General features: G+C 37.0%; 1 protein-coding gene across 1 annotated transcript; it reads left to right on the top strand.

Annotated features, from left to right (window-relative positions):
• Positions 1-2,557: 2,557 nt before the first annotated feature.
• On the top strand, positions 2,558-14,017 carry LOC142607661 (uncharacterized). The gene is made up of 6 exons (XM_075779229.1): positions 2,558-2,951; positions 3,027-3,194; positions 4,074-4,335; positions 4,420-4,586; positions 4,776-4,925; positions 13,434-14,017. The coding sequence occupies exons 1-6, from the start codon at positions 2,907-2,909 to the stop codon at positions 13,779-13,781; spliced, it is 1,140 nt and encodes a 379-aa protein (XP_075635344.1). The 5' UTR covers positions 2,558-2,906; the 3' UTR covers positions 13,782-14,017.
• Positions 14,018-14,129: the final 112 nt, after the last annotated feature.

The raw sequence follows: 14,129 nt of genomic DNA on the forward strand, positions 1-14,129 counted from the left end.
CAATTGGTAGTAGTTTGGTTTTTGTTTTTGTTTTTGTTTTTCAAAGGTTTCATGTGTAATTAATTCAAAAATTAAAAATATATTGTTTTCAAGATGAGGTGCGAAATTGTGGAGGTTGCAAAGTTGAGGTGGCAGGTTCATAGAAAGTCAATAAAAAGTTAAAGGTTTTGATTATATAGTATTTATTATATATAGATAAAATAAATAATGAGTACTAAAAAAAAATCTAAGAGTAAACAAAAATCCACAATTTGTCCCCAATTATCCATGTAGTAATGTGTAAGTGATGGAGAAAAAGTGGTAGCTTCATGTAAAAGTGACAAATAGCAAATTACACATTCTACCATGTAGGATAGTTTTCTTTTTTAGTGAGAAATACTGAAACTTTATTAGGATGAAAATAAATTCAATACATTTTGAGCCATAATGACCCTTTATTAAGAGGAAAATATATTCAATACATCTTTTGAGATATTGAACCTATTGAGGGTGGTTTCTTTACTTCTTGTACCTTAGACACATGTCTTAATGTTATTAGACAACGTTTAGTCTAGGATTTTTCTAGGAATGAGGTTGGGTTTGAAACTCCCATGGAATGGGCTCCAAGGTCCTATTTTGTTGCTGCTAGTTTGTGCACAAACATTATGTTCAAAATCCAGGGGACGACACTGAAAACTAGGTTTATTCTCCGTTTCTACTGCAGAAGGAACATTTCTCATGCTTTTGTCGCGGAACTGACTTTTCTTAACTTTATACTGTGCAATAAAGTTTCTACACTTTTCTGCAATGTTAGTGACCATTCTCCATTTTCTACTGCAAAAATATTTCTCCACTTTCTACACATAAACTCTAAAACCTAAAAAAAAATACCCATCAAGCAAATGTTAGTATACATGGGTTGGCATATTCTGAAATATATACATACATATGTTGTATATATACTTATACGTATTCACATATAAATATACAAAATATACTCTACAGAATATGAACAACAATATGTGTGTGTGTGTGTGTGTGTGTGTGTGTGTATGGTAGAATAATGATTAGTTCGTATTAAAAGTAATGCATGTAATAACAAAGAAATAATAAAAGTTTTAATAGAAATAATCCTAGGTAAAGAGTATTCATAGTAGGATGTTGACTAAAAAGATCTCAATCCCAACTCACATAACCTTATTACCAAATAAGGCTATAAAGTTATGTAATCATCTTTTGGAGATTGCAAAGGGTGTGTTTTAGTGTTTTTTGAGGAAGGGAAAGGATTCCTAGTGATGTATGCTAATTTTGCCATATATACTCTACTTTTTCTCTTCTCTCAAATATCACTTTCTTTCTCTTTTCTCTCTTTTTTCACTTTCAACTCACTATTCAGATTTCCTTGGTTATTGTGTTGTTCTTCTTCCCTATTGTTCCCATATTTATGGGTATTGTTCCTTTTATACCCAAGATCAAGCCTAGGTGGTTTTCTTCTTTACCATTATTCTAATCAACTATTTTGTTTGCTATAGGCATTTAGCCAACACCCACAATGTATCGTTCTAGTCGTGTGCATACGGGTTCAATCCCACTACTTATCTTTTTGGTAAAGGAGAATTTGTCATACACCATTACCTTTCTCTCTTTCCAAGCTCTCATTAATTCTTTTTGTCTTCACTCTCTAGCATGCATAAGATGGTTCCTACTTACCTTCTTCCCATTTTTGATAAAAATGCCTTCCTAACAAAGTATATTCCCAAAATTAGTCACGGTGGGATACCAAATCTAGGTCCTTTCCTCTCCACCAAACCACATCCTTTGCACCTCATTGATCGTGGGCCTTACTCCCCTGCCTTGCTATTTTTGTATTTCCTCTGATTTTGTTTTCTTTCTCCTTCATGTGCTGTTTACTGTTGCTACTTTGGTTTTATTTCATCGTGTCTCTTACTGAAGATAAATTTGGCTTCTCTTCTTCTTTTTATAAGGTTATTATAGGCTTCATGGGCTTGCTACCCTTTGTTGGGTCAAAAAGGTTTTGGGCCCAAATTGCCTTAATTTGCCAAAGTCATTCTACCGAAAAACCTGAATACTGCAAAAAGTCTATATTTTGTAAAATATCTAAATTTTGCTCTAGGTCTTTCACTTGCATTTCTTTTTTAGCCTAAATGTAAGTTTAAACTTTTATTTCTTTTATTTGGTAGGTCTTTAGGCCTTATTTTTTATTGGGCAACTCCTCATGAACTTTGGGATACGAATTTGCAAAAATGTGCATCAACATAACCAAATTATGGTTAGCTTGGAAATTTTAGAACCATATAAAAGTGACAACAAAATCAAAAAGTCGTTGTTTTGGTTTTCTATTTTTCATTTTTATTTTTATGTAGTGCCAGAATAATCTTAAAAAGTAAAAAAAAGAAGAAGCAGAAGAAGAAGTCAGTTTGTTATTGTTCTGACTTCTATGGGGATAACATCAGGAAAAGAAAAAAGAAAAATGGTTGATATGGAGTGGGCCCTATGACTATATGAGGGAGCGAAGGAAGAGTCTGATGAAAAACTGCGGGAGGCCCACTTTCACGTCGAGATAAACTTGGCGACGAAGTAATCTGAAATCGAGAGAAGAAAGAAACAGTGAATACTGAATTATAGAATAGTTGAAAACGACACGACAGGACACGATAATAATTAAAGAAAAACAAAAGTGGTTCACTTCTTCCTCTCACTCCTCCTCCACACCACAAACACAAACACAAACACAAAGCCAGAGTTGGATTTATGATCATATTATATTCCTACTGCTGCTCACAAAACTTTTATCCCATCTCAGAATAACAATGCTTCCGCATATTCAATAATAATAATAATAATAATAGTGCTTGTTCTTCGTATCTGTGCTCGGAGAAACAATAATCAGATCAGAGTGTGAAAAGATGATGCTCCAGTTTCCCGACCTGGTCAAGATGAAAACTAAGAAGGTAAAAATTAAAAAATTGAATAATAAAATTAGGGTTTTTATATGAATTGAATTGAAAGTGTTTAATTAAAATCAGATGGTGTTTGAGGATGTATATGCTGCGCGTGACTCTGCAACGCTGGAGCAATTGAAAGAAGTGAGCTCAAAGCGGAGAGTGATTGAAGAGTCTATCAATGAGAGCAGTTTTGTTACGGAGGCTATTGCCAGAGAAATGTATGGTGGCTTCACATCTCCCCTTCAGCAGGTATCCCCAACTGTCATTCATTTTATCCAACCTCTGTCTGTCGGTTTACAGGGACTCAATTCATAGCAACAGCAGCAGCAACAACAGTAACAGTTACTACTTCTTTATTCGAGTCCATAGTATAGTATAGACTCGTTTTCTTTCTTTTTGTGCATACTGCTTTTTCTCTGTAATTTTCAATTTTGTTTTCTTTGTACATGAAGCAGTCTTTTTTTTCCCTAAAACAAATATATGTTTATTTAAGTCCACTTGGTGATATGTTAAAACATTCGTGTAACTTCTGACAATGTAGTAATGTTACTCGATGATTCATTTGTTTGGTTTGCATGCCATTAGTAAGACTAATCAGTCTCTGGCAGAAGTAAGCGGTGTTCTTTTAGTGGATTTGTGTTGTATGTGCCGTTGTAGTGGATCCCTTTTCAGTGTAGGGTTTTCAACACTCTTGGGCTCTATTGGATCTTACCAGGGACTGTGGTTAATTTGTTTTTTGGGTGGGGAAACACTCCTCGAAATTTGGAACTTGTTTTCTTTGTGCTTCATGTGGACCATTTGGAGGGAGCATAATAGGCACACTTTTGAGGGATTGGAGTGCACGGCTGATCGGCTTCTTCCCTCGTTTGTAGGCACTTTGTTCGATTAGTCCTGTGTGTGGGGAGTCACATCTTGTGAATCCATTCCCTTTTTTATAGTCTCTTTCTTTTTGTACATAAGTATTTTGTCTTTGCTATATTCCTTTTGTCTGCTTCGTGTTTGTTTTAGCGTGAAGTAGTCTTTTTTATAATATTATTGTTCTTACCTATAAAAAAAAGTTATCAGTCTTTGGTAGAATTAAGTGTGTCATGCTTATTCTATTCTTTATTTTATTTTTAAATGCATCAGGACCTTCACAAGCTTGAAGAGTATCTGCCGTTACTGGAAAATTTGATTTTCCATGCAGATTTGGTTAGTAGCAATTGGAAGATGTTTCAATGGACTTCAGATCTGAAGATACGATGGGCTAGTTCTCTGAGTTCATCTTCTTTCTTTAACCTTAGGGGTCCAAGATTTTTTCAAATTGATAGCTTACGGTTTGAGCTTGGTATGACCCTTTTTCTTTATGGTGCAATCCTTCGAGAGAGGGCTCTGGAAGTTCTGCCAACAGGTATGCAGTAATCCATCACCTTCTTATCACACTTAAACGTGTGCAGTGGCTATAGTTTTAATTAATTCCTTTGCATTGTCATAGATTTGGTGCAGTCTGCCACCTTATTCAGAGAAGCTGCTGGAGTTTATCATCATCTGGCTCATGAGGTTCTTCCCATGTTAGAGCCTGCATTGCCTGCAGAAAGACCACCAGAAGCGATCTCATCTGTGTCCACTGTCATGAGCCTCATTTGTATGGCAGAGGCCCAGGTTAGTGATTTGGATGTCAATTTTTGTTTTCCTTTTTGGATATTCATCAGAGAATCATGGCTTGGAAATTTGTTGAACCATTTTTGAAATATTAATACTTAAAAAGGGGAGGTGTTTATTTTCTCATAATAAAGTGTTATGATCAGGTGCCTTTTTGTGATAATTGATGTTATCATGCAAATGTAATAGGCAGTAACTATCAGGAAGGCTGAAGAAAAAAGGACTACTGTAGGGCTCTTGGCAAAGTTACACTACGGTGTTACACAGTTACTTGATGAGGCCTATGACATTTTATATAAAGAGACTAGAGAGTGCAAAGACATTTCTTCACGGTTTGCGGTACGTAAGGTTATTGGTAAATTTTTTTGGATATATCTGATTCTTGGTTTAGCATAAATTAATTTTGTGCTTTTTGTCTCGCAATTGAAGTTCTTACTTAGCTAAATTGGTCAAATGGTCTTTCATTCCCAGCTGAAAATAACATAAGGTGATCAAAGTAGAATTAGCTTTCTTAGAGCACTAGCATCCGATTTACATCCTCAAAACCTACTTTATCTATTTTACCATCTCATTTTACAACTCACCTTCAGTTTCTATTTTTACATATAATTCATTGAAATAATATAAACTACAACATTAAATAATATTTACAATTCACTTCTCTTTCCTCTCTTCCTTTTTCTCTCTCTCCCCAAGGTTCGAACACAAGGTACAAGCCCCCAATTATACACATATATGGGAGGAAGGATTCAGATCCTCTAGAGTTCCTAGGTACTCTACCAAGTAGAGTTCATTAAATCCTAACCACTTTTTAATGATTTAATGGTCTAGATTCTGCCATGTCAGCATTTTATTAACAATATTCCTAAAATAATAAAATAATGTTGTAAACAAAACAATTAAGATGATTGTTAATGAAATGCTGACATGGCAGAATCTAGACCATTAAATCATTAAAGAGTGGTTAGGATTTAATGAACTCTACTTGGTAGAGTACCCTAGGAACTCTAGAGGATCTGAATCCTGGGAGGAAGGGCAAAAAGAAGATTGCCCAATCTGTGGCCTTATGGATGGAGCCTGTTAGTTATTGGGCTTGAGATGAAGTAAATCCAAGCATTTAATAATTAGGGTTTCTTTATGCATTTTATTGTAGCTATTTAAGCACTTTTTATTATTATTGTAAGACAGCTTTTGAGAATTATTAAAGACGTGTGTTTCTTTTATACTAGTGCCGACTCCAGTTTTGCTGGGTGCTGACTCTAAGCAACCCTTAGGTGCTGACTCCGAAGGTTTATCCTTTGTTCTATTGTTGTTTAATTGCTTCATTGAAATAGTGTGGTTGTCCTACTTTAGTTTTGGTATCAGAGCAGTGTAGTAAGGTGGACAATCAATGCAAATATGCAATGCAATCCTAATCTACATAATCATCATCATCCTTATTAAGCAAGGGACCATCATCATTGTCATCACAAGATTTGTAGCCCACATCATTTTCCTCATCATCTTCATCTCCATCATGAGGAGCATGTTGTGAACTAGAACTTCAACCTGTTGCTAGCCCTAGTGGCCCCATTTTTGATCTCAAGTTGAATATTTCTTCTTCAACTCCAGAAGCTCTAGCAACACTACCCCATGTCAAATTATCATTACCAAACACAAGATCTTCTTTAGCAAATTCATCAAGTTCATCTTCTCCTACTCTTCTAGTCAACCACTCATTGCTATCATCTATTAGGTGTATGGTAGCACACCACACTATTAGTTTTTATATATTAAATTAGTGGCTTATATCAAACATATTTAGATCTAATGACTAAAAATCAAATTAGGATTTAAAAATAAATATATTACAAAAAGCTCAAAAAAGCGCGCTTTGCGCTTAATAAAAAAGCTCTAAAGGCTCGCTTTTGTGAGGGCGCCTCGCTTTAGAGGGAAAAAGCCCCAAGGGCTGTGTGCTTTATGCTTTGCGCTTAAGCACGCTTTAAGCGCGCTTTTAACAACACTATTACCGACCTTTGCTCCTCTCCACCAAGCAATTGCTTTCATCATGACCCATCCACCACAAACCCATTGGAACAAATCACAACCATCGGACCTAAATCCAACACCCCAAACGCTGACCCAAACTCCGACCCAATCTCCACCCAAACGCCAACCCAAAAACCACCCAATCGCCACCCTAAACGCCGATCCAAACACCACCCAATCGCCACCCTAAATGCCGATCCAAACACCACCCAGTCGCCACCCCAAATGCCGACCCAAACACCACCCAAATCCTACCCAAACGCCAACTAAACTTCGACCCAAACCCACCAAACGACAACCACAACTATCTATTTCTATTACAGTGAGCAAACTATAATCTACAAGTGAAGAAAACAAAGGAAGAAGGAATCAAAGAAAGAAGGATTCCGGGGCTGCAGAGAATGAGAGGGGCTGAGGGAGGAGGGAGGAGGGAGAAGGGAGAAAGAGAACGCAGATTGAGAAGAGAGAGAAAAAAAAGGAATAAAATATATTATTTTTGGTTAACATCTGATTAACAGTAAGGTTGTATATACACAACCTTACTGTTTACGGATGTTAAAAAATTTTGCATTCCCACACCTGGATGAAGCTCTATTTCTGGGTCTTGGTTGCTAAAATAGCAATTGAGGGGCTTTTACACCCCCAATGCTAGTGATCTTACATTGTGATTCTATCAGAAGGAATTGTGGCGGAAAGGCAATGCCAAACTAACTATTACGTCCATTAAAAAAAATTTGCTCAAGAAACTACGAGCAATATATGATAAGATGTCTCTATGGTTAGCTGTGCTTTGTGGTCCGAAATGGTAGGTAGTAAAAAAAACAAAAAAAAAAAGAAGAAGAAGAAGAAGGTCTACCGTTTGAGCATGAGCCGAAATAACAAGTTTCAAAACAATAAGGGATAGAATAGTAATTTATTAAAAATAATAAATGAATGCATTTGCAAAATGTTAGTAGTGCAATTTGGGGACACGTAGAGGAATGGTCACCTAATATGGGTTGACTATGGGCAATGCTAAGCTTGGAAGCATGCACTTCATTTAGGGTGCCGTACTCGTTTCGTATTCGGGTTGTACTTGTATAATACCAGTGTCGTACCGGCTATTTCATGTTATAATTTTTTAGAAATCGCTCGTCATTGTGTTGTACCCATGTCTGTGTCTGTGTCCGTGCTTCCTAGATGTTAAGTGAGGCTTTGCAAGGAAGGCCCAAAGGGTTGATTGAGGAAGTTAAAAAAGATATGGTGGCCTGTGATTTAGTAGAGGTCCTAGAGGGCATGGCTTAATGGTGTAATGGATGTATGTCTGATGACCTCAAATTTACTGTTGCTGATCTTCCCACAATAAATCTAGTAATAGAGGGCCTTGAAGAATTTATAAGTAGCCTCTAGTTTGGATATAAATCCAAGCAAGAGTGAATTTTTTTCTTAGCTGTGCCTCAAGATGTAAAAGTGCAAATTCTGGATGTGTTGCAATTTAAGTAGGGTACTCTTCCAGTTAGATACTTGGGATTATCTCTTATCTCTGGTAGATTAAGGTTGAAGGACTGTCAGCCACTTATTGATAAAATTCAAGGTAGAATCAAATCATGCTCTTGAAGGAAACTATCTTTTGCTGGCAGGTTACAACTCCTTTACTCTGTTCCATATTGTATACAAAGATTTTAATCAAGTAACTTTATTCTCCCTAAGAAGGTCATCAAGACTCTAGAGACAAATTTCAATCATTTCTTGTGGCAAGGGCCGGGTACTAGCAAAGGGAAAACTAAAGTAGCATGGGAAAAAGTTTGTTTACCTAAAAGAGAGGAAGGGCTGGGATTGCAAAGAGTTGCTATAACGAAACACATTTGGAGCGTGTTTACTAATGCTGGATCTCTTTGGGTGGCTTGGATTCATGCAAATCTTCTCAAAGGTAAGTGTTTTTGGACTGTAAAAATTCCACAAGAATGTACCTGGAGTTGGAGAGCAATTCTTAATTTGAGGGATGAAGTAAGGAAGTTTATCAGGTTTGAGGTGGGGGATGGAAAAACTATATTTCTTTGGCATGACCTTTGGCATCCTGCTGGGGTATTGGTTCAAAGATATGGCTTTCGTGTCATTTATGATGCTACAAGTAATCCTGAAGCTAAAGTGGATTCTGTGTTGAAAGATAAGACATGGAATTGGAGGCTTGCTAGATCTGATGCCCTTGTAACCATTCAGAGTCAACTATTCCTTGTTGAGCTTAGAGATGAGGATAAAGCCCTTTGGCAAGCTACTAAATCTGGGAAGTTTTCTTGTGCTGCAAGTTATGCTGAGATTAGAGATAAATATAGTGAAGTTGAGTGGTGGAAGCTGCTTTGGTTCCATTTAACTATCCCGAAGCATTCGTTTATTGGTTGGTTAGTTGTAATCAACAAGCTGTCTACATGAGATAGAATGGCCAAGTGGGGATACTTGGATGATAGCCTATGTGTATTTTTGTAGAAATTGTCTTGAAAGTAGAGATCATCTCTTCTTTGAATGTTCTTTCACTAGAAGAATTTGGGATGACATGATGAAGTTGCATCTAGTTTCAAATGCTGAGTTTATGGGAGGACTTGATTGCTTGGGGGGCTAGAGAGTTAAAAAGGAAGGGGCTAAGAGTAATAGCTTGCAAACTTGCTCTTGCTTGGTGGGCAATGGTCTACCACATTTGGTTGCAAAGGAATGCCATAGTTCATGAAGAAAGAATTTTGGCTAAAGAGTACCTAAAGAGAAGTGTCATTAAGGATGTCAAAGCTGGGCTGGGGTTTAAAACCAAGTTTATTTTTTTTGATAAGTAAGAATGATATACGAAAGGCTACTCTATGCATGAAAAGCACAGAGCAAACCAGAAAATTACAAGAAAAAAAAAAAACAGAAAATACATAGAAGAAAAGCAAGCAACAGATTATTTACAAAAGAGAAAGTGAGCTAAGAAAAGAAGGGAGAGAATTACTAGTTGTGAGTCCCCAAGCCCGAGACCAATCAAAGAGAGTTCCACTAAAGAAGCAAGCATCTGATCACCGGAACTATCCAAATCCTTAAAAGTCTGTCGATTCCATTCCTTCCAAAGACACCATAGTATGCATAACGGAAATAAATTCCAGATTTGAGACGAATGCATCCCCAACTAATTCCACCAGCCAAAAAGCAAATCTGGAATCGATCTAGGTATGACCCACGACACTCCAAAAGTTATAAAAATAAAGCTTCACAACCAATAAGCCATCTCGCAATGAAGAAGTAAGTGGTCCATCGTCTCCCCACAGTGTCAACACATAATGCACCTGTTAACAAAATCCAAGCCCTTCAATCTCATGTTATCACTTGTTAGGATCTTATTCCAAGCTACACACTAAACGAAGAAAGAAACATGCCTAGGGGCCTTAACTCTCCATATACCTTTCCAAGGAAAAACAACTGAGGGAGAATCCCGCAACTTGTTATAATACGACTGGATGTCAAAATCCCCATTAGGCTTCAACTTCCATCTCAACCAGTCTATAACATCCATTGAAGGATTATTGGCTCCCAAGATACGAAGAAAATGTAGCCCTTCATCCATCTGCCAATCATTAAATTCCCGAATAAAATGAACATCCCAAATTCTTCTATCCTCCGTCTCCTGCCTTGACAAAGAAGCTTCTACAGAGGCTTCCCTGTCAATAGCTATACCATATGACCTTGGGAAAGCCAATTGGAAATGTTGATCCCCATACCACCCATCCTGCCAAAATCTCACTCTATTCCCCAACCTAACAACAAAATTAGCATTTTTGCTAAAATCCTCCTAGTCCATACGAATACCTCTCCACAAACCACACCCATGAACTCCCCTACCTAACTTAGTCCATCCCCCCCACTCTTTCCCAAACTTTGAAGCTATGACCCTCCTTCATAGCCGATTCTCCTCTTTCCCAAACCGCCACAGCCATTTCCCCAATAAGGCCTTATTGAAACTAGTAAGTTTCCTTATACCTAAACCACCGTTGGCTATAGGCGCCCAAACTTTATCTCATCCTATCAGATGAGTCTTGCTATCACCCCATAGAAAATCCCTTTGCAACTTTTCAGTTCTATTAGCCACATAGGTAGGAATGGTGAATAGCGATAGAAACTAAGTAGGAAGACTAGATAACGTACTCTTAAGTAGCGTCAATCTACCTCCCTTAGACAAATACAACTTCTTCCACCCGGCCAACTTCCGCTCAATTTTTTCCAAGATAGGATTCCAAATTGAAGGAGAATTATGCAAAGCCCCCAACGGCATGCCAAGATAAGACATAGACAAAGTTCCAACTCTGCAGCCCAAAATTTCAGCCAGGGCATGCACATCATCTACCTCCCCTATTGGAACTATTTAACTCTTCTGCACATTGACCTTCAAACCTGTCACAGCCTAAAAACAAAGTAACAACAACTGAATATGAAAAATTTGCTCCACATCTGCATCACAAAACCATGTTCAAGAAGTCAGTTTTGAATGCTACCACCTGTTGTAATTGGGGGATTGATCCAAGTAGTATTTTAGTTTGATCTTTGGAATTCTGTGCTGTTGTGTTTTGCCAAAGTGCTAGTCTATGTGCTACTGTGCTAAAGGTGCTGGTTTGGATGCCTTATAGATGTTTTGTTTAGTTGTTAGTGCAGTTGTTAGTTTGTTTTTCTTTGCCATTTGTTTTGGCTTGCTTTGGTTTTATAGTTAGTTTTGTTTTTTGGTTGCTGTAGCAGGGAGGTTTTCCTATGCTGGTTTATTTTGAGATTTCCCTTTGTAATCTGTGTTTGTTTCAATAAACAAAAGCTGAATTACCCCAAAAAAGACAGGCACCTTTGAGGTAATCTGAGATGTTTTATTAACTGTACCCATTATATATATGGGTAACTATGGCTAGTTGAAAGTTATATGATCTGCCAAGTTATTAGTGATAAATATAGCTTTCACTTGCGTAAACCCACCATTCAACTGTGTTTCCACCCTAAATCTTAGCTCAGTTATAAAGACACAAACTATACAGTATGCACAGAAACATGTGCTTCACTGGAGAGGGAGGGGGGTCCACTGGCTTTTTAAAACACCCCCTTCCCTCCTGTAATTTTTCTACTATATATATATATATATATATATATATAATTTACTGATTTCCCCACCCCCCCTCCCCTCCCTTCAGTCCCTGAAAAAACCAACTCCACCAGTGATGTGCTTGATTTAGAAATAAATGATTGACTATATGAACTCGCATTGCTCTATATGTACCTTGGATTTGGATTCTCTGTGTGCTATTCTTTTTAATGGGCAAGAAAGTACATTGAGAATTTGATAGATGGGTTGATTTTTTTGAATTGAATGATTCAGAACGAAAAGTGATTTATATGTTCAATAGCTCAAACCGTTTAAACTTGAACTTTTTTAATGAGAACTTTTTGTTTGGACCTTGTTTGATCTGAATGTTGTGGGTAAAAACAGAATTTGCCATCGCTATTTGGTGTTACTCGTGTCATAATATAATGTGTATTTGAGTGGCCTGTATTGCTTTTATATGGAATCCAGCTACACAACACCTACCAGGATTAAAACTTAACTGAGATAATTTTTCTCCACATCTTTTTAGGAGGATATAAGAGAAATTTGAAGGTTAATAATGGAGTATGAAAGTAGTAAAACCATAGAAAGTAGGGAAACCTTTTACTATTACATAGTCATTTATTACCATTATTCACAAGCTTGGATCTACATTTTCTTTTGTAATCTTGTGGCACAGTTTGCTGGTTCTTTTGGGCCATTCACATTATTGAATCATTCCAAGTCAAATTGACTTAAGTTCAGCCTACAGAAACTCTATCAGCTGAGCCTGAGCATCTGACCCATAGAGTTGCATGTCAATGACAAGTTGGATCCAATCTATATGTTTATGAGCCTAATCTTCGTTGAGCAAAATATTGGATCTTGTTTGTGTCAGTTTACTTTGTTTTAAATTGCTAACATTTAGAACTTCCGAATGATTAGTTTTGGTGTTAAGGCTGGCTTGATTTAATTGGGGAAAAGAATGCTTATGCATGGTTTCCTTTGCTGAGCATTTTGACTATCTTCCTCTGTTTCTCTTTCAGTATTCTGAGAACAACATGGAAGTTGATTGTCTTGGTATCTAATTTACCATGCTGTAACAATCTCTAGATTGTCCTTGTCTGTGAGTTTTCTACTCGATGAATTTATGATACTTACCTAACGTAGAGGAAACTGCACTTTCCAAGTGTCATGAAATAAGCCTCTGCAAAGTACATATCAAATTATCCCATCTATTTCATTTTATGAGAATGTCTTACCAGCTTGTTTATTTATTAGGTGATTATTCCGTCTCTTTGGGACAGATATCTTTGCATGAACTTATTATAATTAAGAACCCCATTTAGTTTGTGGCATATTACAAGTTCTGAGCTGCATGCAGTGAGGGAGGGTTTTATTATTGATTATTATTATAAATTATGCTGATACTGTTTATTGATTGCTGGATTCGTACTTGGATCCAATGAAAAGTGGTTTTAATCATCCATAGGAAAGTGGCAGTTCTTTATTTTCATAATATTGATACCAGACTAATTGAACTATTGCAGTTCCTTTACGCTTTTCATACAGCAACCTCTTGGCTTTGATGGTGCAATTCACATATTCTTTAATTTTGCACTCAAAAGTTTTAGAGAATCTTATACATACACAGGCACACAATACATGTGATCTTTCTCCATTTGTGGATGAGAGCAGTATATATAGTAGACTTTTTACTATGTGGTTGATAGATGGTCATTGATTCTCTCTGGTCTGTGCAGGAATTTATATTTTCTTGCAATGCCCTGCATGAGTTAAGAAGTCAGAAATTTTTGGCTGATGATCTGAAGAATGCTGGCCAAGTTGGGGTTGCAGTTGGAGTTCTTCGTCTTGCACTGAGCAACATTACAAAGAAGATGCCAGGGGAAGAGTCGTGGAAATCAGTGTTCAGAAAGGAAATTGATGATGTTTCTGAAATGCTTAGGAAATTCGAGCATGAGAATGAATTTGTCTGGCATGAGAAGATCCCTCACGGTGATGAGTTGCCACTACCCCAAGGTAACAAAATTGTGAGTATTATACCATATAATCCCAAAAGATGGGAGAGAGAACTTGCTTTCAAGCTATAATTGTACAGAGGAGTGTTATAGAAAAAACCTGTCTTCATTCCAGAAGCTTCTTGGTGTTCTCAAGTCTTTTCAGTATGGCGACTGATGGGTGGAATTTTTTATACAAGATTCTCTTAAAACACATTTTATCTGGTCTCTGTTCATTAAGATAGTGGCTGAGGTCCTTAGGCTTGCTTGGTAGTTGGTCTCGGGAGTTTTATGGACTACAATTGCTATGTAAATTGCATAATTTAGCAGGCTCTCTCTCTCTCTCTCTCTCTCTCTCTCTCAATTGTATAATAGTAATAGAGGTACACTACACCTGGGTATTTTGACTAATTAACTTTCGTTATTAATAAATAAATAAAT

Source organism: Castanea sativa, chromosome 8 (assembly GCF_040712315.1).
Source record: "Castanea sativa cultivar Marrone di Chiusa Pesio chromosome 8, ASM4071231v1".
In the NCBI taxonomy this organism is placed as follows: Eukaryota; Viridiplantae; Streptophyta; class Magnoliopsida; order Fagales; family Fagaceae; genus Castanea; species Castanea sativa.